The sequence below is a fragment of the Equus quagga genome, chromosome 13, assembly GCF_021613505.1.
Source record: "Equus quagga isolate Etosha38 chromosome 13, UCLA_HA_Equagga_1.0, whole genome shotgun sequence".
NCBI lineage: Eukaryota > Metazoa > Chordata > Mammalia > Perissodactyla > Equidae > Equus > Equus quagga.
This window is the reverse complement of record NC_060279.1, coordinates 65,181,172-65,208,884: the sequence shown is the minus strand read 5'-3', so window position 1 is coordinate 65,208,884 and position 27,713 is coordinate 65,181,172. Positions and strand designations below refer to the sequence as shown.

Sequence of the window (27,713 nt, the reverse complement as noted above, 5' to 3'; positions counted from 1 at the left end):
AACACCCAAAAGAAAGGTATGATGCCCGGGGAAAGATCAGGGTTTCATTAGGGACGGTGACACTTGTTTGGCATAGAGTTTCCAGCACTGGCAGGACAACCAACTTTTCCTTTCTGAGCACTAGTAATGCCTGTGTCAGTTGTAGAATTCATTGAAATTTTGAGTTAATAGGGTCACTGCTTCTTCTTGAATGCCTGCTGCAGGAACTAAGAAAAAAAAGACTTGGTTGACAATGGCCAAGCCAATAGAAGAGGGTTTTATAGCTTAACTCCTGGGGTAGAAAAGACCCCTGTTGGCCAGGGGCAGATGCTGCAGACCTTGCAAGGACACAGCTAGCCTGCAATGCCATCCAAGCCCAGCTGCTAGAGTTCTGTAAATTATTTATCAGCTGTGGCTATAAATTAGAGATGAATGGAAGGCCTTTGGGCCCAATCTGGGAAATACTCTTTATTAATGAGTTTCAGGCATTTTCTGCTGTAACGGAAGGTTTTTGATAAGAGGACTGAGTATTCTCTCTTGTATGTAGGACTTACTAATGCTGTTACTATTTTTGCAGACTATTCTTATCTCAAATTCTGCACTAACAGGGGTTGACAAAAGTCCTTTGCTAGGAAAGGTAAATGTAGTCAATCACCCACTTAATTCAACTTACCTTTCATATCCTTCTGTCACAAACACTGGATCTAATTCCCATTTCAGAGAAGTTGAACTTACCTCTCTCCTGGCCATCAGCAAACTTCTTTGTGCCAAGTGTCTAAAATTCTTATAAAAACATTTAAATTAAAAATATAGGTGCAATTAGGGCTCTCAGGGGTCAATTATCATCCGAGCTGTCAGGCTTACCCTTCTCAATGAAATAAGCTGGTCAGCATCATGGCCACAACTTCCTGCACTTTGGTGAGTGCCAGTTGATGGGAAAAACGAGGACACTTAGAAATAAAGAGCTTGTGTACCTTGGAATGAGTATCCTTGCTCACGCAACCTCAAGATGCTGTTCAGATTTACACTTCACCAGTCATCAAGCTCCTTCTCTCTCACACATGCACAGCCACAAAATCTAGTGACAGACAAGAGCTTTTGCTCATATTTTTTTTTAATGTATCACAATGAGCAGGAAACATACTTGATGAAATATTTTCAAAGGAGTATATTCAATTACCATCTACAATCAACTTAACTATGACAACAAAGTTTTTGTGACAAATTTCTTTTCAGTTTGAAAGTTCCATGTGGTTCTGTTTGTTAGTCTCCATGTATTTTGGTACAGTTCGAGATCAGCATTGTTACAGTAACAAAAAAGCTAACAAGACTACATTATAGAAAAACACCAAGAACATCATTTTTGGTTTCACTTGCTCTATTTTTTTTTTGTTTTTTATTTTTTATTTTTTTGTACATTGCAAAGGCTGTTCATATACCTCTTCACCTCAGGGTCACGTTCATTTATGCTTTCTTTCCTACCCAAACTTGCCCCCCTCCCTCCCGAAGAAAGTAAACAAACAAAAAAAAATAGTCAAAGCTTTGTTTCACAGTGGGCAGTATCTCAGCGCCAACAAACAACCAACTCAATTTATGTTTCTATTTAAAATGTTTTAATTTAATTTATTATTTAAAAAAAATATATGTCCATGAACATCAAGTGCACTGGCTTGGGTCACTGCCTCTCTCTCCTGCAACTTCCTGCCATGCCTGATAAACTCAGGTTTAAACACATGCCGTCTGTTTTACTTTATTTTCAATTGTGTAAAACTTTGGCCACATTCATCTCTTTAAATAGTTTTAATTAAAAAAAAAAAGCTTCCTAGATTTATTAAACTTTTCCGTGTGTGTGTGTGTGTGTGTGTTTCCTTCTTAAGTGTCTTTTTGGAAGGATGGATGAAATAACTCCCATTCTGTGGGTCTATTTGGTGCTCTGACTGAATGGTGTCTAGCACCAACCCACACTGTGGAGTATTTGAAAAAAAAAAAAAAACCAAAATATGAAGTGTCAATGGAGGTGAAGAACTATTTTAAAAAGTGAGTTGAAATATCCTTTCAGCTACCTAGTATGCAGCAGACAGGAGTAAATTCTCCAAGTGAGACCAATCTAAACAGTTGAGCACTGCAGTGAATTCATGCTTTGTAAATGATATGGGTCACAGCCATGGTGGATGTCAGCCCACAAACATCTAACTAGCTCATGTTTGACCTCAAATTTTCACAATCACTGACTGCTTTGCTACTTCTGGGTTAATGCTGAGAACCATTTTTTCTTTTTTGAATGAACATTTATGTGGGCTGTAGAGTTGTAGAGGAAACCATTAAGTGTGCAACCCACTCCAGGTTGAAACAATCGCATAACCCCTCTGAGGAACACTGGTGGGGGGAAGCATGCTTAGACAATCTACCCAACCACCTTGCTGTTGCCAAACACACCCACAGGTCAAGGCATGGCAAAACAAAACACTGACAGTCACTCTGCCTCACAGAGGGAGGACGGCATAGTAGCTCAAAAAAAAGAAAAGAAAAAAACCATTGGGGAGGGGATGGCAAAATTAATTACAAGGAAATGAACTTAAAGTTGAGGGGGGAGGGAAAGGGATAGAAATTGCACTATTACCAAGCAATATCATTTTTAAAAACAAAGTTTTCAGAAAAGACCTAGCAGAATTTGACAGATAAAACTAGTGTTAAATTGTTAATTGGTATCACATAGAGAACCAAAAACAAAACAAAACAAACCAATTTTTTTCTATATGATACAGACACGGAGTAACATACAACAGTTAAATGGCAAAAAAATATATATATATTTCATAGAGTTACAAACAAGATAAAATAATGGAAAACAAAAAACTGTACAACTTTAAAATTTAAAAATGTTCATCTCAAACACAGGGAGAAATATAAGAATTCTTGTTAAAAGAAAATAGCTTGTTAAAACAGCAAATGTTTTGCGTACTTATTTTTGACACCTTATGCTACAACTGGATACTGGTATGAATAGTTAGATGGTATTCTTTAGTATTTCTACTTAAAAAAAAATTAAAAAAGGAATTTGCACTGTGCATCAGCCTAGTTAGAAATATGTACAACAGTTCAGGATCTACTCTTTCATTAAACTAAAAACAAATTCATAAAAATAAAATAGTCCCGGCTAAAAAAGAAAAAGAGAAAAAAGAAAAAAAGAAATCCATTTTCAGATCTTGGAATGCTCCAGTCTTTTTGCAAAGTCGATGAGTGGCTTCAGCACTGGGGAAAGAAGCCCGAAAGGTGACCAATGGAACCTGCATTCACAGTCTTCAAAGTTCCCTTTTGAAACATAAGGAAGAGAACGAAGGGAAGAAGGATTTCACACTTTCAGGGCAGGGGAGATTGTTTCTGTTGATGTTTGGCTATGAAAGTGAAACAGCAAAGCATCTATTTGTCTCCAAAATCTATGTTTTAGCAGCACAAAGTTTTCCTTTCAAAGTTCAGACCGTTCTTTAAGATGAGAAAGGGTGTATGTTGCGTTGTGTTGTGTGTTACAGGAATACGGATATCAACATAAACACAAGTGCCTCACATACGGCTCCTTTTTTGCTCTCTTTACATTGCTATCTGCTTCTTTGTTGGCTGCACTCTGGATCACTTGCCGCTCAGACTGCCTAACACAAGGACAAAACTTTGAAGTAAAAAATGTGTCTTTTGGTATATGGAATTGTCATTAACAGTTGCCTCTCTGCTTGCAGAAGAAGCACATAACAACCTGGGAATCTTTTGTTTTACTCTTTCTCTTATTAAACTAAGTCTTGTTTGTTTAAATCAGAAACAAATTCTCAAGTAACAAGAACCCTTTCCCTTTTTTCTGCATCAGCAGTGAAAGGGTGTGTCTTTGGATTTTATTTAAAGCATGAAATTTCTTTTTCTGAGAGAGGAAAGAAAACAAAACAAAAACCAACACCAAACCCCTAACCAAAAACTTTTTTAGAAAAGAAAAGCATACAGCCCAATTAAACAAACCGAAACAAATGCTTTAGTTTAGGAAAAGAATATTTGAAGCATCTACCGAACAAGGAGGAAAAGGAGGAAAAGAAGAGGTGAAAAGAAAAGCCAAGGATAAATTAAAAATAAATGCACAAGGCTAACAGACATAGATAACTAGAATTATATGCCTTTAAAAAGTTTCAACTCCCCAACCAAAAATAATCTTTAAGGATCCTAATGACCCCTAGGACCCTTTGAATTTCTTTCTTTAGTTTTATAAAATAATTCTGCAGCTACCCTCTAAGAAATGAAGGCAGCTACCTTAAGTGGGAGATTATAGGATGGGAAGTGGGAGAAGGAAAGAGAAAGTGGAATTAAGGGACAAGGGGGAGAAAAGCTTAGGCGAATCAACGGATTGCAATCTATCTGCTAGGAATGAACAAGACAACATCAAATGAGGAGCTGTCAGCTGGACCATACAAAAAGCTAAATGTACACAAAAGGTTTTTTTTTCCTTTTAAATCTACCATACTGCTTCAGTTCATTTCCAATGCAACAATCTACTCAACACCAAAAATGGTCATATCTATCATAAATACAGAAAGTCAGTTTTTAAAACTTATTTTTTTTAAGCTACAAGTCCTCAACACTCTTTGTGTGTGGGTTTTTTTTTTTTCTGAAAGTGGGAGTGCTTAACTTTTCCCCTTGAAATTGGCTTCAGCAGAAAAGCTATCCTTAAAATCCCCAGAAAGCTAAAGCAGTTCACATTGTTTTTCTCGAATACTTTCTGCCCGTTTTTAAATTAACAAAACAAAAAATCTTTTCTGGAACAAAAACAAAAACAAACCGAAAAAATAATATATATAAAACAATGATTCTGAAAACAGAAAAAAGTGTGAGCGATTGACCTGAGAATAAAAAGACATTACATTTCTTTTTTTCTTTTAGCAAGCCATTGGTATCTGAATGCTAAGATAGCAAGAAATTTAAAACTGTAACAAGGTGGACTGCTTTCCCATACAGTGCATGCCGGGCTCCTCTGTGCTATCAACTTGGGGCATTTATTGAAAAGGGGCAAATATACAAGGGGTTTAAGCTCCAAAGACATTAGGGAGGCCCTGTGGACTTCTGTTTCCCAGACCAATAGTACCTTCAAAAGGACACAATGTAACAGGGTTAAGGTTTTTTTTAATATATATTAAAAGAAAAAAGAAAAGACAAGAATGTAAAATCACCGGCATAGATAGGTATATGGGAAAACAACCCACGCTTTTTCTTTTTTTTTCCTTTTTTTTTTTTTTTGGTTAGAAGCTTTGGAATTGCAGTTAGTCTATTTTTGAAATTGGTTTGTTATTAATTTTTTTTATTTAAATTCATTTGTTTGTATTGTTCATCTTCAAAGCTTACAATCTGAAGGTGTCCGTTCCTACACTGGTCAGACCACTGTCCTTGGGGCAGCTGGGGTCTTTGGGACCCTCCACCGGGCTCGCCGGTCCGTCGGACTTTTGGCTGAGATCCGTGTCAGACTCCTCCGAATAGTCGTCTGTTGGCATCGAGGGCTGAACCCCTGAGGTGCTGCATGAACTTGAGGTAACCGTTGAAGATGAGGAGAGAGGAGGAAAAGAAGGGGGCTTCGCGGCTGAAGCCCTGGAGACCACTTGCGGCCAAGACTTCCTGGAGGCGTGGGGGGAAGCGGAGGACGAGGACGAGGAGGGGGCGGCGGCCAACGGGGGAGGGGGGCTGTCGTTTGAGTGAGCGGCAGACTGCGAGGTAGATGCGGTGCTAGGATCGGGGAAGCAGGCAGAGTGAGGTAATAAACTAGGGTGCTCTTTGGCGTTTCTTGCTGCTCTCGTGATTGTTCTGTGTTTGTGCAAGGCCGACTCGAGATGTTGACTCAGAGCTTCCTCCCCACACAGCGCGCTCTCGCACGCCAGGCAGTGGTACGAGCCGCCGCCACTCCCACCGCCGCCGCCACTGCCGCCGCCGCTGCCGCCGCCGCCGCCCGTGGGGACGTGAAGCACCATCTCTTGCAGGTTCACCACAGACTGGCCGAAGAAGCAGAGGGACTTCAGGTGGCTCCTCGCCGCCTCCTCGTCACTGAAGCCCGCCTGGCACTTGCGGCAGACCAACTTGTACTGCACCTTTGGAACAATGAAGGGGTCGTAGAGGGAGTCTGCACTTTTGCTTTCTGCTTCTGGCTCTTCGGGGGGTTTCGGCAGGAGGGGGGACACCTCACGGGGTGCGTTTTTCTGCTCTTCTGGTTTGGGGGATTCTTTGGCAGGGTCTTTGTCTGGGGAAGCAGCCCCCTGGGGGACTGGAGTTTGGCTTGCTTTGGGCTGCTGCTGCTGCACTTTTTGCTGCTGCTGCTGCTGCTGTTGTAGTTGCCGCTGCTGCTGCTGCTGGATGGCCTCCTGCAGACTCTGCTGGTATTGCTGGTACTGCTGCAGTAGGGAGCCCGGGGAAAGCCCCATCAGGGCCTGTGACAGCGCAGGGCTGTAGGGGAACAGGCCTTCCATGCCATACATAGGCTGCAGGTACCCGCTCTGCAGGGCGCCAGGGATCTGGGGGGCATAATAAGGAGAGAAGCCTGGTACAAAGTAAGGAAGGAACTGGCTCGTGAGCAACGCTGTGGGGTCTGAAGTCAAGGCTGCCTGCAGGGCCTGCAGCTGTGCAGGGTCCACCGCATACTCCATGGTGGGCAGAGGGGCTGAGATCGTGGCTGCGGCCGTGGGGGCCTCTCCTTTCTCCTTCTTGGGGACAGACAGGGGTTCCCCTTTCCCTTTGTGTGCCTTTTCCTTCTCCTTTACCTTCTCACTGTCTTTGTCCTTGCGTTGCTGTGGCTGCTGTTGTGGCGGGAGCTGTGGTGCAGGTGGCGGCTGGGCTGCTGGCGGCGGCTGCACCTGTGGCTGCTGCTGCTGGGGTTGTGGGGGTTGCTGAGGGGCCATCCCCATGGTGGCTTGTGCTGGGGTCGGGGAGCTCAGCGATGCTGAGGATGGTTTATTTGGTAATCCAGATGTGGGGAGGCCAGGGGAAGGAACTGTTGTGCTGGGCAGACCCATCAAGTTCGGTTTAGGTGACGTTAAAGCTGAAAGGAATGGAGACAGATAAAGAAATCATGTGTCAGTCTGGGGTGGTGAGCTGAAGCTCAAGACGCTTTACCTGTGTCACGGGCACAAAGTCTGAGATCTCAAGGTTTAAACTTGAAGCAACCTCTCAAAACTACGTTTTCAACAGAGGTATCCCACCAGGCTCAGGGTTGGATGGCCTTGTTTTCTAATCAGGACTCAGTCCTGGGTCAGCTCCCATAATTCCCCTTTCAGCTAAACAACTTCCAACACCTTCCCGCCCAATGTGCGACACCCACTAGTTCATATTTTCTTTGCTGTGCTCTCAGATACCATTCACTCCACCCAAGGCAAGTAGTCTGGAGGCCCCCAAACTAGCTGTTTCCAGCTGGGACCCATCTGAACCAAAGGCCTTCATCAAAGCTCCACAGAAATAGTACAGCCAAGAGGTTCTACCAGAAGTTGTCTAGAGGAGAGAGGCAAGAGGAGATGAGAGCAAAAGCAGGAAACCTGGCCAGGTCCCTGAAGCATGTGATCAAATAACAGGCTCTACACGTGGGCCTTTCTGGCCTCCAGTGATGCAGCTGAACAGAAGTGTTAGGAGGGCAGAGAGAGGAGGAGGAATGGGAAGAAACGAAAAATAGTCCATTCAGGGAAAACTGTTCCACTGCCTTGGCTCAGCTGATCTGCTTTAACAAATCTATTGAAACAGGTATCTAGCTAGGAATAGGATTTGGAGTCTGCTGAAGAAATGAGCATTTTAGCCTCTTGCCCCTGTTTGAATGCTATATGGGAGGGCTGGGGCTGCAAATGCTTGAGAAACCAGCCACGGAACAGGAGAAAAGCATGTCAGAAAAGGAACAGCCCAACGTGCTGGCACTACCAATTCCTAAGACACTGAAACCTACTCCAAGCACTACTGCTTATGGGCGGCAAACGTCTTTGACCATACGACCAGGCCCACATGGAGTACAGCCCCATCCTCAATCACACTCAGGCCTAAACCACCACTTCCTGTAAAGCCTCCACCCAGCCCAGAGCCTAATATCCTCCCTGACCCATAGCTATCTCCTGGTTTGAGTTTTTTGTTCCAGGGTGATGGAAGATGATGTTACTGCTGCTAGTACATCAAGCTGCAGGTGCGTTAAGACTAGCAAGGTGGTGAGGAAGGACAGCGTTGTTGAGGGGGCAGATGTGCTAGATGATGACATGCTGAGAAAAGACAGGAGTTGAGAAGAGTTCACAGGCAGCAGCCCTTGGATCACCTTTACATTCACCACACCCAAGAAACTAGACAGTATACTGTACATCCTTTCATTTTACAGGGCACGAAAACGTCAAATAAAAAATCCTACAGCCCCTAATTTCATCTGGACCACCGTCTGCCAGAAAGCTGGGGTAGGGCATTCTATAACAGGACACTGTCCTCATGAGAAAAACTACTCTGAAGCCTAGACCTGGGTAAAGATGTTAACTTTGGGCTACAGCGGTGCAGTGTTTATCACACCTTATTTAAAAACCCTCAAATTTCAGATGAAGGGAACAAGGTTGTCTCAAGTTGCCAATCCCAGGAAAATATCCATTAATATTTGGATAGCCAACGAGGATGCTTCCCTCAGCACTGCATAGCATCATTAATTTACTCTTCCAAAACAGCAGAAAGGGAGCGCTGAGATTAAGTCATCTAATTTCCTCAACGCACATAAGGGACTGAGACCAGAGGAGAATATGTGTCTGACTCAGAAGAACTCAGTAGAACTCAGTAAAGCCTTGTTGGTTAAATCGGCACAAATGAGGTGGAGACAGAACAGATTATGAATTCTAAACTTGGGACATGGCTCTTTCTGTTCAGCTCTAGGCATTGGACCTGCACCAAGTTTTAGATTGGAGCCAGAGCGAAAGATCAGTGGGGCAAGAAAGGAAATCTAGAGATTTCCCCATCCCTATGGCATCAGGCTTTCAGAAGAAAGATCCAGACCAGAAGACCTCAAACTGACTTTCTGTATCTTGCACTGACAGTCTACATAAGAGATTCAAATTGTAAGAAATGTTTACTGAACTCCTGCTATTTACCAAGCTCTGCACTAGCCATGTTTGATACAATAGCTTAATACATTCTCACAATAATTCTGTCGCCTCAGTTTTCTCATCTGTAAGATGAGAATCAACCAAGGCACTTCATCCCCCTGAGACTCAGTCACACACCTCTGGGGTCAGACTGATGTGATATGGATTGGGGCTGACACATGTCTGCCGTGTGACCTTGGGCCCATTAGTTGACTGTTTGGAACCTCAGCTTTCCACAACAGATAGTTGTAAGGATTAAATGAAGGGTCACACGGAAAGAGCTTACCATTGAGCCTGACATATGAAACACAAGTTCTTTCCCTCCCATTCCAGATCCAGTGCTCCTATGAGCTGTGGTACAGTCAGGTGGTGGTAACTGGGACACACCTGGCTGCCTTAAATAACAGCATATCTTTCTATCTTGAGTCCACTCTAAGTGGTCAGAACCTGAGTAGCACTAAACATATACCTGTTGACTGACTGGCTCATATTGGGTGCTGTGGAAGGAGCACATAGCACTGGGAGCCCGGAGGCCTGGGTGGGAGCTCTGGCTCCTACCCTAGCTTGCTGAATGGTCTTGACCTCTCTGGGCCTCAGTTTTCTCATCTGTAAAACAAGGGGAATAGATCAGACATTCTGATTCTAATTTTTTCACATTCTTATGAAATGTTGGGCTTTCCCAAGCCCCTCTGCCAAGGGCTTGGGCAACAAGGGTAATTCAGTGCCCAGCCACTTTCCGTAGCTGCTTTCTTGGCTTATGTCTAGCTGGCCTCCATTACTTGCCAACACATATAAGCAACGTCTTCTACATCTTAATGCTTTCTTTTCTTGTTCTTCTATTTGAATAAGAAATTTGGACCAGGAATGTGGTAGCCTCATGTTCTGTAAAACACTGCCAAAACTGTAAAACTTGGATTTCATTCAACCAGAAACCAGGACTGCTCTGGGAAGCAGCAGAACTGCTTCAAGCCCTGGGAACAGAGCCATGTTTTGAAGGCAAAGAGGTACTCTGAGGGGCTCTTCTTTGGTGAATGTGCACTCGTTAATGCAGCCTATGGTGGGAACTTGCTGACTTGAGCCTAAGTCCCACAAGACCCTGGAGGTAAAGGTCCAATTTAGGAAAGACAGCTGGATCCAGAGAAGAAGGGTGAGGACAGAGGAAGAGGAAAAAGAGAGGTACGTACACAGGAAGAACTGCGAAACTCCCTGTTAAGTGGAAAAATAAGAACACCAAGTGTATGACTCTGCTTTAGTGGTTTGGAAGGAGGGAAGAAAGGGAAATGGGCAAAAGGAAATGGAGGGGTGATTGAATACCTCTAAAAATAACCATTAACATTTTTTGTCTGTCTGGAGGACTAATACAAACATGTCAAAATTCAGAACCACATTGCCCAATACAAGATTCCTGGTCAGTGCATTCAAGTACAAAAGCAATCTCATTAGAAACTATAACAGCCACTGTTATTCTGACTAGAAGGGAACTCCAGGAGTAAGGATCCACCATGAGTGCTTCCTCCTGATAACAGTTCTCCTGCTAGAGTAGCTCTCTAACAAAGGGGGTGAGGACCACTGGTGAGGGCAGAGTCGATTTAAATTCTCTTGAATCAGTTTCCCTAGGGCACCATCCAGAATTAGCTAAGATATTCAAATGTCTTATATTGACAACAGAAATATGGACGGGATTGGCATTTCCACAAGAACTGAATAGAACGGTCTATGATGGAAACTTCTTTCTTGAAGATACCCCAGGATATAGTATACCAGGACCCTCAAATTCTTCCCTTTAAGCACACACCTTGGGTGTGCTATTGAACACAGGGCATGAGAATGGTTTCAGAGGAGATTGTTGCAACCAGGAGGTCCCACTCCTGAACTGGGAAGTCAAAGAACCTTGTACGCCACAGGTCCAGGGAGACTCAAGAGAAGGGACCTGAAGTTTTGGTGCTGTTAGAAAACTAGAAAGGGAAGCTTCTTATCTATGTGCCCAACACTCAGAGGGTTTGGGTAGTAGCCACAGAACCAAGTGCTAACTGGGCAGCTATTTAATGCTGAAAGAATCACCTAGAACAGAACCCACCTGTGTTGGATGGAGTAAAGCCCGGCAAGGAGGGGCTGTTGAGGCCAGGGAGCAACACGGGAGGAATGCCCTGGAGCGCGGGATATGCTGTAGGAAGGTTAAGAGCCTGAAGAGGGGCGTTGTCAAACATCCCTTGCTGCTGAGCTGCCAGTCCAAGGACCTCATTGGCCTTTTTAATCCGGTCCAACTCTTGTTGAGCCATCAACTGACGTACAGTGGCTGGGTCAAAGTATTCTTTCTCCTTGTCCAACTGGCTTCCAATGGTGTCTTTAACTTTGGAGATATGCTGTTGGGAAAAGATATGGTCACGTACAGACAGCCGAGCGCTGTACTTGATGCCACACAAAGTGCACTCTGTTTTGGGTCCCTCGTAACTTGTTTGGTTTATACCAAAATGCTTGGCCATGCTTAGCTTGGACTTCTTTTCTTTTGCCCGGGCATTCTGGAACCAGACCTGAACAACTCTCTTTGGCAGTCCAATGTCATTGCCCAGGACCTCACACTCTAGCATGGTGGGTGTCCTGTAGTCATTAAAGCATGACTTGAGGACCTTAAGCTGCAGATTGGTCATTTGAGTGCGAAAACGTTTCTGCCCAGGCCGATCCCCGCTGTCTCCAGATTTGCCTGCTGACCCACTTGCACCGGGACTTGGGGAGCAGGGGTCTGCAAGGCTTGAGGTTTCACTGTAGTCCACTGTACCTTCATTGTCATATTCCTTGCTGTAAAAGCTTGGGGCTGGGCTGACCAGACCAGATGACAATCGATCTTCATACTCAGACATTGCCATCATGGCCGCTTTGGTCAACCCTTCACTGGGCGCAGAAGAGGATTTGGTTTCCGTTGCTATGCCCGTCGCACTGTCGTTATCTGCATTGCCCTCATCTCCAGTAGTGGTATCTGTGATGGCTGTGTTGACAGAGGAACAGTCGTCGTTGTCCAGCTTAGCTTGGTCAAAGTTGAGATTAACTGAGGACATGGAGGGGCTTTCGAAATCTTCAATCCCTTCCACCTTGATGGAAGAAGGGCTAAGAAGAGTTCTGGGAGACAACTCCATGGTTTTACTCACTGGCGAGAGGGGAACACCTTGGCCATCACTACTGCTTGGGGGTAGGTGGGAAAAGCTAGTTCCATCAAAAATATCTCCTTTCATCTGAAGTCCCCCATCACAGTCTAAGAGCATTGCAGACAGAGTTAGGTTGTAGCCAGCTCTCTTGGCTTCATGCCAATGACGGGACCGGATATGAGCCTCGAGGGCAGTCTTGGCTTTGAAGAGTGCTCTGCAAAAAGGGCATCTCCTATGGGCCTGGGCTGGGCCCACAGCCCGGAACTGTCCTTTCCTTTCCCGGGCTCGGGTGTTCTGAAACCAGACTTGTACCACACGTTTCTTCAAGCCCACCTCATGTGCAATGTGATCCAACATCTTTCGGGTGGGATTGGAGTCCAATAGATACTTTTGGTAGAGAATTTCTAGCTGTTCTGGTGTAATAGTTGTCCTCAAACGCTTGTCTCTCTGAGGTTCTTCTCCTCCTGTCCCGCTATCGTTTTCACCAGGGCTTGCACTGGCCTTTTCCTCCAGCTTCCTCTTCAGAGTGTTCATCGTGGAGGTTGGAGTTGAAGGAGAAGTGGCCGAGCTTGCTGGAATTTGAGGTATGGCCCCAGAGAGCAGCTGACTTGCCAGGAGTGGGTTACTAGGGTCAAACAGCATGAAAGGCATATCAAGTGATCTGTCCAAAAACTGGGGGTGGATAAACTGGTTCTGCGCACTCAGGAAGTGAAGCTGCTGATGCTCCTGCCAGTGCTCAAATGATGGAAATGCCAACTTACACTGGTCACACTGGTAGGGGATTAGCTGAGGAGGTAGGTTTGCCAACTGTTGAGGAGTTGACGTGTGGAGGGGCTTGAGGGGCAGGTGGGAGAGCTGGGAAGGACTGGGGCTTGACTGGGGTAAGGGACACTGAGGTGGGGGCGCTTGTGGAGGAGGCTGTGGTAATGAAGGCGCAGAAGTCAGTGGTGGGAGCTTTTGCTGGGCTGTGTTTGTCTTCTGCTCAGGCTGGTCTTGCTGCTGCAGCTCTGCCTTTGGTTGTCCTTGCTTTTCTTGGGTTTGGGTTGGCTGTGCACTGGGAGGTTCAGCTTGCTTTGGTTTCTCATCACTCGCCTCTATTTTTGAACTGAAGGTGGCCAGTTCATCAGCCTCTGCTGTAAGCTGCAAGAAAGCCGAAGAAGCTGTACTGGCTGATGGAGCTGGGGCGCTATAAGCCTGGGAGGGCATTGGGGTACTGCAGGAGGAGCTGGTGGGCGTCAGGATTTCCATTGCGTCCATGGAATCCTCATTTTGGCTGTCATCCTGCCCCTCCTCATCCTCATCCTTATAACACAGCTTTTTCTGGTGCTTGATGAGATCAAAGATACGCTGAAACACCAGGTTGCATTTTTTGCACTGGTAGTTCAGGTTGCTCGTTCGAATGTACCTATCATTTGTAAGTTCACGCCGCTCTCCATCTTTGCCCTCTCCCTGATTCTCGTAGTTTTTCCTGGCCTTCTGTCGGGCATTTTGAAACCACACCACTATGACTCGGGTTGGAAGGTTCAGTAAATTAGACAGTTGCTCAAATTCATCGTCCTTTGGGTAAGCATTGGCATCAAAGAAGTCCTGTAGAACCCTCAGCTGGTAGTCAGTAAACCTTGTTCTTGAAGACCTCTTGCTTCCCCAGTACTCCTGCTTCTGAGGCTCCGGCGAAGGCGGCCGGGAGTCAATCTTGAGCTCCTCTAGGCTGGTGATAGGAGGATTGCTGAAGTTGTAAGGGGAGTCCTTGTTCCGCTGCCGCTCTTTGAAGAGAGTGTTTCTGAACCAGTGCTTGATCACTTTCTGAGGCAACCCAGACTTGTCCGCCATCTCTTTGATCTGTTCTTCACTGGGGGAGTTGTTAATGTCAAAATACTGCCTCAGGACTCGGAGCTGGTCATCCGTGATCCTGGTGCGAGGCCTCTTGTTCTGCTGCTGGAGCAGGCTTGGATTGAGCTGATGCTGGTACAGCTGGGCCAGGTCAGCAGGCAGAGGCTCCACAGGTCCGAGCTGAGGGGGCAGCTGAGCTGGCAAGGTCTGCAGCGGCATTGTCTGCATCATCAGCGGTGAGAAGATGGGCAGTTCCATGGGCATGGAGAGCTGCGTGAGCGGAACGGATGGCTGGGCCGGTGCAATTGTAGGTGAAGTGATGGGTGGAGCTGATGCAGGGATGGCTGGGGTGGAAGTTGCCTGAGGCGGTGCTGCAGGAAGTGGGGGTGGTGGGGGTGGAGGGGGAGGTGGTGGTGGCTCTGGGGTTTGGGGCCTCAGTGGGTACAGTTTATCATAGTGCTCTCTGTACTGTTTGGCAAACCTCTCCAGCTGTTTAAAAGGAAAGTAATTTTGATGAACGTGCTCTTGATGACTCTTTAAAATTAAGATGTTGGAAAACATCTTGCCACAGGAATCACACTCGAGCTTTTCCAGATTCTCTCCCTGTTCCGTCTTCCCATTCTTCTTCTGCACCTTCTGTTTGTTCTCGTTGTACTGAATGACCAGCTCAAAGCCAAAGTTCTCCAACAAGGCCTTGGTGGCATTCCCTCTGGCATCCGAGGCGATACGTGGAGGAAGCATGGAAGGCTCAGAACTACCCCCTGGTGCCAACTCTTTCTTCTCTTTGGCCTTCAAGGCATCTGGCAGGGATTCCTTTGGTCCCACATTGCCCTCTCCTCCTTCAGCATTGTCCTTCTCCCTCTGGCTTTCTTTTTCCTTTTCTTTGATGACCAATTTGTTTTTCTTCTCAGGGTGCTGGCTTGGCTGCAGGAGGGCAGAGTGACTCTGGGACAGAGAGAGCTGGCTTTGTTGTTGTTGTTGCTGCTGCTGCTGCTGCAGGATCTGCTGGTGGCTCTGCTGTGGGATCTGAACCTGAGCCTTCAGATCTTCCAGCAGGCCTGGACCTGTCCCACTCAGTGTCAGTGCCCCACTGGTCACTGGCAAGCTCACTTCGGGGTTGAGCTGGAACTCAGCACTGGGGATGTAGAAGGGGAACAGGAGATGCTGCTGCTGCTGCAGTTGCAGCAGGGTCTCAGTGGTCATGGGGAAGTGAGGCAGGAGGGTGGGGTTAAATAGCTGAGACTGGATCAGGGCAGCCTGTTGCTGCAGCTCTTGCTGCAAGTGAGCTTGAACCTGAGCTTGGGCTTGGGCCAGTGTCTGTGCTTGTTGTTGCTGCTGCTGCTGTTGCTGCTGCTGCTGTTGCTGCCTGGATGCAATCATATCTGCCAGCTTCTTCCGATTGGCCTCCTTGGGCTCTGAAGGGGAAGCAATATTGGCACCGATGGGATTCCCCAGGGGCGGTATCCCTACACTTTCGGTGGACATTTGGCTCAGTAAGCTGGAGCTCGGAGTGATGCCAGCACTGCTTGGATTGGTGGTGGTAAAGGTATTACTGCCACTGGTGCTCACAGGACTTGGGGTGGAGTTGCTCAGGGAGACACTGCTGTTGTTCCCAGTCCCATTGCTACTGCCACTTGCAGCCTCCAGCTTGGCTGCCCGGGCCTTGGTTTGATGCAGCACAGACCTCATGTGGATCTCCAAAGTGGAACTCTGGCTGTAAGCCACGTTACAAGTGTTACACTTGAACGGTTTGTTGTCTGGGCTGCTGGTGGGTTCTGGCTGACCAGTTGCCGATTCTTGAAGGGCTCTCTTTAACTTATGCAGGTGGGAGACAGAATTGTAGTGCACTAGCAGGATGTTCTTTTGAGTGAAAGATTCCTTGCAGACCGTACACTTGTAAGGGCGAGAAGGGTCTAGAAATTTTTCCATGGTGAAGTTGGGGCCTTTTCTGAAAGGTAGAGCTCTCTTTGGCTCTGAGCCTGAGTCTTCTTGTACTGACCCAGAGTCACTGCCTGTTGGGCTCTGTTTGTCTTCCAAGTCACTCTCTTCCTCCTTGTCTTCCTCAACAATTATGGTGTGATCCTCGGCCAGGGTGGGGTCTCCCATTGCCAGGAGGTCCCCATTGGCCAGAAGGCCACCATAAAGCTGCTGGATATCGGCCTCACTCAACTCCAAGTGGCTCGTCTCAAGGTGTTTTTTCAGAGCCTGAAAAGTTCGGAAACTGCGCTGACAAAGACAGCACATGGTGGCAGCTCTGATCACATGGTACTGAGAATGGAGCTGCAGCTTTTCAATGGTCTTGAAAGCCAGGCTGCACTGATTACAGCGGTACTTGTACACGTGGCGATCTGACACAGGCAGCTGAGGCCTCTTGGCATGAACCTCATTGAAATGTGTCTGAAGAGTGGCAGAAGTTTTGAAAACCTGGTTGCACCCCTTCTTCCAGCATAGGAAGCCTGAGTCTTCTCTCACCGAGCCTGGGTCAGCAGGAGAGGGTTTTAAATCTCCACCATGCTCTGTGCTCACAGAGGGCAAGATGTTCTTTCCCAGATCCTCTGAGGTTTCTGTAAAAAAAAAAAAAAAAAAACCCATCAAGCCCAATGATAAAGAAGGCTTTGTTTCAAGGATGGCACCCAGAGCTGTCTACCTTGCAAGGTCTCACAAACACAGACTCTGATGAGGCAGGAAATACCCAACCTGAACACAAACTCCACCCCTACCTGCCAGCAACAGAGTACATATTATAAGCAGGCACACATGAACAGAGAGGAAGAAAAGGACATACAAAAAGTTTCAACTGATAATAGGCCTGTATCATATCACGGATCTGTCTTTTAAACAATATTTAATTGGTTGACTCAGAATCCTCAATTTCTTAAGAAGTGTTTTGAAGGTTATTGATCTTATTAGATTGGATTCCCTTTTTACATGGATCTGAATTGCAGAATATGTGAAATTAATGCTGTCCTAAGTTGTGGGGAATTTATGAGAACTGCTGTCCATTGTAATATAAGAAATTTTGAAATATATTTTTTAGCCATTTAATTTCTTGTTACAATGTAACTTTTGGCTGTCATCTCTATTCAAGAAGCATTCTCTATTCAATGAACATTCAAGTGGCCAATTATTAAAATAAACAAAAATTTTTTTCTACATTGAGATCATCATACCCATAAACATTCTGACCCTTTTTCAGGTCAGCTGTCCACTGCCTAATATGGAAAAATCACAAGGGAAGAGGTAGGGCAGTAGTATGGCTGAAGTCTTCCCAACTTAAATCTCAGCAGCTGACAAGAGGTCAAAGATGTAGAAGAGCCTCATAAATGGGGGTCTAATGATCCATCTAGCTAGGAACCACCGTGGGGCACCACTACTATACTATGCAGCATCCATGTCTATAACAATGTTCTTTCCAAATGCACCTCTACACTGCATCCTAAGGCAATCTCAGAAGACTCAGAGAAGAACTTTGTGCACAGGCAGCTTCTAGAAAGACAACCAATCCAGTGGCCTGAAATCACCCACGTGCTCCACAAGTCCCTAATAATTAAGTCCCTGGAGATGGGAGTGTTTAACAGCTTAGGATGGTGAGTCATGGGTCTACTGACTGAGTCGCTGATTATTCACTCTGATGTGTATAGTCTAAGGGGATATGTGTCCATCAAAATCCCAGTGGTTCTCACCTGATTTTCTCTCACTTTAAACCATATACATAGTATACAAATACATGCCAAGAACCAGCCCCTCATCTCTAGATCAGTTACACTCAGCTAAGGAGTACTATCCAGGATTCTTGGCACTCTCACTCTGTGAAAATTTTGGCCTGAGATTTCCTTCTGTTTCCACTTCCAGGGGTTGAGGATAATAATACTAACCAGGCTGCTTTCCTGCCTCCTCCAAATTGGAGTTCCCGTCTCGATCTGGAACAGCCGCTGGGAGGAACATGCTACTGGGCATCACCATCTCAGGGGTGGTCACCTGAAGAGCAAAAGGCAGAGAAATGAGGAGAGTCAAATGGAGAGGAAAGACACAAAATAGGGAAATGTGTAAAAATTATTTAATAAGCAAAATTAGCCCTCACCAGTGTAAAGCTGGAGGTGTCACTTTTCATAGCTCACTGAAGATTCATGTTTATTAGACAAAGCTCACATCAGTCAAAAGTGTTTCTACGGTTACATTCTGGACATAATTAGCAGTGCACACTTGAAGAATAATCTTATTATTAATATTTTTCCTTTATGCAGAATTTTGACTTTGATCACTGACAATGTTTTGTCATGGGCTGTGAAACTTCTTGTGCAACCAATTAGGTAGATAAGTTGAAAGGCCCACCTTAAGCTGCTGAAAACATAATAAGGGCCCTAATTAAATCATATCTAGTAAAGTACACTGTAATCTTGAAGCAGGGAGCATTGTAGTACTGTTTTCAAAATGTATTCAGGCACAAAGAGGAGGGAATAAGAGCGAAGGAAAGGGTAAGAGAGGAGAACAAAGGGAAGGCTAAGGACATGCAGACACGTTGGCAGACTTTCCAGGAAACAACATTTCATAACCCTTTACAAGCTGAGATCAAGTGCAAACGAGCATTTCTTATGACTCACTTAAACCAGGATTTCTTCTGGAGTCTCTGCCCGAGGTACACAGCATCTGAGGGAATTTGGCTAGTGTCCCAGCCACAGAGGGTGCCCTGCACAGCCTTCCACAACAGGGCAGCCCCACCTTGACCGGGGCTATTGTTTCCTAATAGAGCGATTCCAGAATTAGCCTGGATCAAAAGAACTACAACTTTAGGTCAGATCCTCAAGACATTTCTCTAAGCCATCTGGCCAGAATCTTGTCCAAACAAGTTACCCTTTGCCTTATGTTAATGTGATAAGCAGTCCTCAACATTCCAATGTAAGGATAATGGTTTTTCGTTTAAAAACAAGCAGCATCCCTTTGCCTGCTATAAGGTGGAAAGGTAGTTGGTGATGACACTCCCAAATGAAATCAGAAATCATCTTCTGTTTGATGACAGCCTGAGAAACGAACTGACCTAGAGGTTATAGGAACAGAAACTACCATCACCACTAACCTTTCTACATGGTGCCCAGTCCCACTTGGTGGCATTATTTTCCCATCAAACACAAATATCACAATAATATCTTCACTTGCTATTGCGAAGATTGGAACACCTAGGTTACTATTCAAAATTAAATATTTTAAATAAATTTCTATTGACTTTTAATTGTTTGAAAATCCTGGCCTGCTGAAAATAGCTGCTGACATGTTCACTAGAATCATCAGTGATAGGGTCAACTCCTAAAGGAAACCCAGACAACCGTCCCCATAAATACCAAAAAGGTAACTCCCCAACACATTTACGGGTATTAGGACAATTTCAGCAACCCAGATGCCAACAGGTGCAAAAATTAAGCAATAGGCACTATGAAGAAGGGTTCTGTGTTTACGAAGAGCAGGTGCATGGCAGGTGAATGTTGTGTGACACAGAATTCCTGCTCTCACAGACATCTGCACCTCACACAAAGCTCGTCGGCAGCTGGTTAAGGCTAGCTGTTGATGAATCGTTAGGAATGGAGCAGAGATTGCCAAACTCATTCCATCTATTTTCTTTTTAATAGAAAGCATTTCTGACCAGTGTGGTTAGGGAGTCCAGCGGGAATCCAAGAAGTGAAAGGTCACCGATTAATTTATAGTCCTCAGCCAAGGGGGAGCATGAGGTTGGGGGCAAGATGGGGAGAAAGGGAAAGGAAAAAAGACTCCCCCCCACCTCCTTTCTCGGTTGTAGCTGCAGGATCAGTCCTTTCCTGGGATCTTTAGGAATTATGAAAAATGAATCATGAGAAATAAAAAAAAAAAGCCCTACAGAGTAAAAAAGAATAAAATTATCTAACACCTCAGCTGCACATCATTATAGAAAACTGTGGGCTTTTTGTGCGCATTACAGTAAGGCAGACATCCCCTCTAACAGACTCAGTACGACGGATCAGTAATTGTTTTCATACACTTTAATTAGAAAAACTCAGATGGCTATGAATAATAATGGAAAAGAGAGACTTTTGCACTTGAAAGGTTGAAGTCAATCAAGTGTGAATGACGGCAAAAAAGAAAAAAAAAAGACACCAATTCATCAGCCCTCTGTTGTCTCGCCGCGACTTTAATCATAATTCCTGATTGGGATTCAAGAAGGCAGTAAGCAGCGGTTCTTTGTCTGCCTTCACCTTCCATCAATTAACTCTCCCCGAAATATAATCATCAACCTCACATGCTCCTTTGCATCTTAATCTGGGCCTCCAAACCTGTAAGTCTTGCCCCATATGTGTTTAAGTAATTACTTTTATCTACCTGCATCTTCTTATCTATAGTATACCCAACCTCCCCCTGGGGAAGAAAAAAAAAAAAAGGTTATATTAAATTTTAATGGGCAAGAAATTCCCAGGAGGCAAAGAGGAACATCTCTAAAGGGAATCCTAAGGATCTAGAAATTCTGGTAGGGTCTATCTGCACATGTGTCTGAACAGAGAGGTTGAGAATGGAAGCCTTGCTGCACAGCCTACTTGAGGGCAGCCATGTCAGCTCTCAGACAATAATGTTCCTGTGCCTATGTCCATTCCTCTGTCACCTACCAGCTTCCAAAGTTTTTCACTCAAAGTTCGCATGCTTTTCGTAAAGAGCCAAAAATATAGTCCTGCCAACAGCTCACTGAGGAGTTCTGCTCCCTGAAGAAAAGGAGAGTTAGCCGAAGGTGGAGTTCCTTCAACACTTACCTTGGCACCCCCCTTCTTTTCCAATCATATCTGGCTACCAAACTGTGGAAGGTTCAGACTATCCCAGCCACAGTCTCTGATGGCCAGCTGAAAGTCAGCGGGAAAGGCAGTCACTCAACCGTGCTGAGCACAGTTCTGTAAAGACCTTCCCTTTTGCTAGGAGCACTGGAGCATGTAGGTGTATGAGAGGACAAAACCTGGCTACAGTATAACCAGAGCCATCCCAAACGTGCCCAAACCTCAGAGCCCCTCAAACAACTGGACCCCGCTACCAGCTCCCCTTCACAGACAAGACGCGCGCACACACGCACACACTCTTCCTCTCCCTGCCCTCCCTCCCTCCGCCTCCTCTCCTACCCCATCCAAGACTCAGAAGCCAAACAGGAAGTTGGAGATTTGGCCAGATGATGGCACACAATCAGTCCAGACACCTACACTTTCTACATTGACTATACTGTCCATGTAGAGGGATTCTTCTAGTAATCTGCATGTGCACCCATAAACGTCGAGTATGTTAAATTATGCTCCCCATACTCTACTCATTAACGTATAGAGCAGACCTCAGACTATTGTACTTTTAACCAGAAGTAAAACAAAGTTTTTGTAGTAAGAAAACTCAATGATTAGAGCCATTACTTCTTCAGAATTTGGGTCTCTCAAGATTGGCCTTAGCCATGCAAAGGGCAGTTCCATGGTGATCTTTTAGATACCACATGTGTTCCTCCCAAAGTATGCAGAGTTGATGGGAATGCAGGAAGAAAACATCATCTGAGCTGGGGTGCTGAAAGTCTGAAAACAAACAGTGGTTCTAAATATCTTCCTAACAAGTAAATATGTCTCATGGATAACAAGAGAAATGTGAAGTTCTGCTCTGATGCTGAAAATCTTCAAGTTTAAGCAATTCCAAAGCAACTTAGTTGTTTAAAAGGAAGGATCAAGTGATACTCTGTCCATCCATTCATTTGACCATCACTCACTAAACATTGTACAGGGTCCCTGTGCTGCATGCTTGTGAGATGAAGCTAGACGAAGTCCTTGTGCCCAAGCTCACAATCCAGAATTAACCTTTTAGAGATCACAAACTCTTTAGAAAATCTGATGAAAGTTGCAGACTCCTAGAAAAACAAGACTTCTTCACACACAGACTACTACAGATAATTTCGGGAAATCACAGACTCCCTAGAGGGAAATCCATAGACTCAAGTTAATTGCTCTTGAACTACTAGGCGAGGTAATAGGTTCATAAATACCTAGTTCCTACTTCCTGTTCAATTCACCATTATTTTGGATCATGATTTAAGTTTCTATGAGGTGAATGGACCCTGAAGCCCCAAGGACACACCTTACAAAACCCAGGGGCTAAGTGTGGGTCTGGTTCCCACTATGACTGGGGGGGGGGGGGGGGGGGGGGGGGGGGCCCAAGGTATATTTTTTGGTAGAAGAAGTTGGAATTACAAGGAGTCCTCTCCCCCATCCTTACTTTCTCCAGGTTACAGATGTGAAATGGCCAAATACAACACAACACTGAGCAGCCAAGCTAAGTTCTTATGGGACTGTTCATGCAAATTCCCCTCTCAAGGCCACCTTGTCTGAGGTTAGATCAATGTAACCAACAAGTTTCACATGCTGGAAAGCAAAGATATTTTCTTAGAAAAAGTACTGAACTTTGTTTCTCTGAGACCCTCGTCCCTACAGCCTTGGCATTGCTCGCCTTCTTTCTGAAAGGCTCAGTATTCCAAGTGAAAGTATACATTTTCCAAAAACTAGACTTCCAAGGAAGCCTCAGATCCTTCACTTTTCAGTGAAAACCAACAGAATGAAGAACCTCAGAGGGAAAAAAAGAAGGAATGCCTCAGACACAGGCCTTCCTAGCACAGACCCAGCCCGTCTCTACATCCTTGTGAATGACGTGTTGGTTCTGTTCAAAACATTTATGCATGAAGTTAAAACCCAAGTGCTCACAGAGCTGAGCATTCTAGCTAGTGGTGGATCTAAAGCCGACCTCTCCAGTGACAGCCCTGTTGCTCACTTCCTCTCCTGTACCTAGACAGCTGCTGAAGCCCACTAGCTGGACTCTGCCCTTCTGCAGCCAGCAAACCAGGGCACTTCTTGGCAGCACAGGCCTTTTTCCTTCCTTTATTACCTACCGAATGTGCCAGACTGGGTACTGTAACATGGAGTTTAGAGGACCTGGTTTCTCTCTCTCTTGTTCCTTTCGAAAATGTCTTCTATGTGGTTGTCTATCCATTTAAACAAACAAACAAACAAACATAAAACCCATGAGGAAAAATTGCAGGGCCACGTTAACATTCATGTGGGCCAGAAGCAAACATAGCCCTGAACCAGATTTTAAAAACTAAGAATGAGAAAGACTGAAAAAGGAGGTGGGTGGGAGGACAGGAAACACATGAACAATTTTCTCTCTCTCTCTCTCACACACACACATACACGGAGTGAGAGGGAGAAAAGAACTGAGAAGGAGAATGAATCGGAGAGAAAAAGCTTCATTAGACTCAGAGAGGCAAGCAGTGGCAGTATACCAAGGTCACTTCTAATTTAGACCATCTAATTGGCAAACAGGCTCCAAATGGCTATCATCTCACAGGGCTTGGAATTAATGAAGCCCGATTATTTTCATTACCTTCCTCTGAGATGGAGACAAAGTGAGAGCTGGTACTTGGGTGGGTACAACAGCCCCAGGGCCAGTGGCCACCTGAGAGCCTGAGTGTGGGGAGCCAGACGGTTAGCTGGCTATCCCAGAAACTCAGAAGAACAGGCACACAGCAAGCCTGGAGAGACACAGACACTGACCAAAAAAAATCACAGGAGACCAACTATTGCTCCTATGGGAAAGAGAGAGAGAAAGAACTGCAGGCAGTGCAGGGCCAGGAGCAGAGAAGGGAAATCTGTGCAGGTACAAAAAATTACAGAATCATTAAGAACTATGAAAGGGAGAGAAGACAAGGGCTAGAGAAAAAGGTGTTCCTGGGTGCTCAGGGGCCAATCCTCATTTCCACTGTAAGGCCATATTTTCTTAAGTGATCGAGGAACAATTTCCCCCAAATTAATGCTACAGGATCCCAGTGTTTGTGTCCTGTCACTTAGAAGGACAGTGATCAATTACAATAATTTAAGATTACTGAAATGCATGGTAAGTGGTCTTTCCCATTCTCATCTAGGGACCAGAAACCTGTCCCCCACACCCTCAAACCCTCCTTCCCCAAAAGAGTGGGAAAATGAGGTCACAGAGCAGCAGCTCCTACATCCCCAGCACCAATTTGAATTCTCTAACTTCTCTGCAAATAGGTGAGAGTTCTGTGGAACTGACGTGGGGGGCGGGCTGCTCAGTCAGGTCTGAAGGGGCACTTGTCTCATCGCCCTTAAGCTTTATAGATTTCCTTTTTTCATATGACATGTATAAAGACACCCTTTGGAGCTGTTTCTAATAGGCCAAGCAGAATGAAGTGCTGTGGGTGCAGTTTCCATGGTGGAGGGCCAGAGCTACAATTGTTCCCAGTGGAGAGTATTTTTCAAGCCCCTTCATCAGTAAAAAGAAGGGGGCCCATGGAAGACACAGATATGAGATGCAGAGCATAAGCAAGCAGCTGTTACCATAGCAACAGACATATTAGACACTGCAGGTTCCTGAAAGCTGTCTGATAAGGTATTATTAAATGAAGCCTCCTCAAAACACTCTCCATTTACAACTGAACGGAAAGACATTGTGTAGAAAGTAATCTATTTCCATTTATCAGAGTGGAATTTACTTTTAGAGGGACTGAAACCCAATTCAAGCCAGATCCTGAGAACTTGGATCCAGATAGCAAAAAATATTTACTAGAATTTATAGCTTTAGATAGCCTGGACACACCCCATGTCTGTCAGGATTGTCTATTTGGTGGATTTTGCCAGCTTTTCCTATTCTGCAACCAAAGGCAGCTAAATCAGTCGAGTCATTTGCAAGGAAGAAGATTCACTCCTCTCAGTGCCATTCATTCTAGCCACTCAGGGACAAAGCAGACCTAACTTTCTCCTCTTGGAGGATGAATGACTGTACACTGGCCATTCCTTAATGATATGGTTTAGAAAATGGAGCTCTGATTTGAGGGGCATTTCTCATTATGCTGTTTTCAGAGTTTCCTTCTCCAGTTAGCCAGGAACAAACAGATATACAGCCAGAAAACCTAACCAATACTTTCCCATGGCCAATTTTCTAATAAAATTACAGTAAAATACCCTACAGGGGCAAGATTTTAAGCACAGGTTCATTATAATCACTTGGTGGTATAACGATTGCAAATTCTGTTTTAATACCAAACTTTTCAGAGGAGGGACAGCAGCCTCTGTTCTGATTCATCAGGGGAGAGACCAAGATCAGCAGTCCAGTCCTCAAGCAGGATTGTGGGTTCACGCTGAAGTATGGCCACAAATGCCCCTCTAATGTTGGTTGCTCATCTTTTTCTTTAGTCCGAAAGGATCAAGGTGGAAATGCTTCATTTAGCTCAATGCAAATGATTACATTTCCCACAACTTTCAACTTTATTTCTGAATCCATTAACTTTCTCTTATGACTAGCAAATCGACTGCCTATAATCAGCACATTTCCCACAATTTGCATGTTTTTCAGAAATGTCTAGAAAATATCTCCATTGTCTGCTGTGGAAAGATGAGGTGCACAGGGGTTTCTGGACAAGGTGCCAAGCACAGTCCCTCTAGGGAGCATGTTTCTCCTACATAATTATGTTGTCAGAGATTCTTCCAGAACAGGGTTTATGAACCTGGTTCTATGGATGAATTTTAGGGTATCCTTATGCTCCTTGGCATTGTACACACAATTTTATATATGCAGAATACTGGATGGAGGTCTTAACAGTGGTTGTCAGACTTTAGTGTGCACAGAAGAACCCAGTAGGACTACTGAATTGTTTTTATCAGAGTCTCCAAAGAGGTTGAGAATCACTGCTTGAGAAGGTGCTAGCTGGTCGGTAACACCCAGAAATATCTTAGGGATTGGGAGCCAAGCAAACACAACAGTAACATCCTGCCCTGGAAGACTGTTGGCAAAATGAAGAAGATTCATAACGACCACCAGGCTTGCTACTTGAAATGTACTTCACTATTGCCGTTATAAAAATATGACAAACAATGAATATCAGAAATATAATTTACACTCTAGTCTCTAGGGATGTATAAATGAAATGTACTGTCATACACACTACTATAGCCTCACACTTCCTAGACCAGATTTATATTAAATAGGAAAAATAATCACATGAGCAAGAGAAAAATGTAGTTAAGTATTGAAAATGCTTCCCTCCCTTCAGGCTCCCATGGTTCCAGGCCATCAGTGATGTGATAGGAAGTATGAGGAGGCCTGAGAAAATCCCCCTCGTTATTTCCAAGGCTGGTGAAAATGCCAAGGAAAACTGTAACACAGAAACCCACCCATCCAGAGAAGGAATTTTCTACTGACAGAGAATCTTTCAACAATGTTCACCAATCTACTTGAAAATACCATGGAAAGTGAGTTTCTACTTAAAAGATCTCTGAAGTGAAACTCATGTTAGCGCACCTCTGAGCTTCCCATTGGCTGCTGAAGTTCTCCTGATGCATCATCAAGTCTACTTTCCTCATGACTAAACAGCACTTAGAATATTATTCTTTAATTTTGCAGAACCAAATGGAAGGGGAAATACCCAGAGGTTATATGTCTGTGACCTGCATGTTATAACGTGGAATTCCAAACAGACTACCTCTCTGGGAATCTTCACACGAAAAGGCAATCAAATTAACTTCTTATTACTCCGCTGTTGACATAAGTTAGAGGTGAGAGTAATTCTCTTTGGTGGTTGTTCCTCTAGTGATCAGGAAGGGCTTCCACAACAACCCCACCAGACAGAAAGTAGGACATCAGGATCACCTGTAGTATTTTGAAAAGTTTTCAAGTTATAATTAGATTTAAGTCTTTATACTAACCTTCTTGGCCATGTTTACAGAGGCCACTTAGAACCATGCTTTCAAAACCTGCAGGTGGAGCAACATCATGTTTAAAATGCAAAGCCCTCAGTCATGAATCAACGTGTTATCCAACTGACCATTTTCCTGTTTCAAGAGTAAGTGTCCACTTGAGAAACTCCCCAGTTACAGGGCTACACTTCTAGAATTGGAAAATGTGGGTTCAAATCTCAACTCTGCCACTTACAAGTGGCATCAAGTCAGTTAACTTCTCTGAGCCTTGGTTTCCTCAATTGTTAGTGTAAATATTTCAAATTTCTTTTTTTTAGATAGGGTTGCTGTGAGGATAAAATGTGACATAATGAATATAAGAGCAACCTACAACATGACTTGTTCAATAAAGGTTTGGAGAATCTGGATAATAATTTCTTCATATACATGGTTGGCTAATCTAGGCCTCTGCATCCCTCAGGGAGAGAGGGGAGGAAATGATAAGGGAAGGTTGACAAACATAAGTATTCAGCCCTTTGGGCCACAATCAGACCATGGTCATGCCAAGTCTAAGGCAGGTATAGTAGAACAAAGGTCACAGAACTAGGACCATTTTTGACATTTCCAACTCTACACTGGCTTTCTTGACCACAACACAGTGTCTTGTTCATGTTACTGCATCACCTTTGACCCCTGGGGGAAGAAGAGCCACAGGGTCCTGCTCCTGGCTGCCTTACCGTCATAATGAGCTTCTCCACGCAGTCTGGTGCCACGCTGTGGAGGTGGGTGAGGTGCAGCTGGAGGTGGATCTTGTTGTTGAGCATGTCCTGGCACAGGGGGCAGCGAAGCATGGGCTGCACTGAGTGCTGCGTCATGGCATGCACCCGGAGCCGGTTGACGTCGGCGTTGCTGTACTTGCAGTAGGGACACTGGTACATCTGTGGGGAACACAC

The 27,713-nt window shown here is 44.9% G+C and overlaps 1 protein-coding gene across 3 annotated transcripts in view; it reads right to left on the bottom strand.

Annotated features, from left to right (window-relative positions):
- Positions 1-1,075: 1,075 nt before the first annotated feature.
- The window catches only part of ZFHX3 (zinc finger homeobox 3), a 229,590-nt gene continuing 202,952 nt past the window's right edge, over positions 1,076-27,713 (bottom strand). For 2 of the 3 annotated variants that reach the window (XM_046682380.1, XM_046682379.1), the window contains exons 7-10: positions 27,498-27,698; positions 17,923-18,025; positions 11,155-16,611; positions 1,076-7,030 (exon numbers count right to left, since the gene is read on the bottom strand). In XM_046682380.1, coding sequence (XP_046538336.1) covers positions 5,349-7,030; positions 11,155-16,611; positions 17,923-18,025; positions 27,498-27,698 — 7,443 coding nt within the window. In that variant the 3' untranslated portion in view covers positions 1,076-5,348. Of the gene's footprint in view, positions 7,031-9,546; positions 9,684-11,154; positions 16,612-17,922; positions 18,026-27,497; positions 27,699-27,713 lie in introns of all 3 variants that reach the window. The other variant, XR_006891564.1, reaches the window with a different exon arrangement.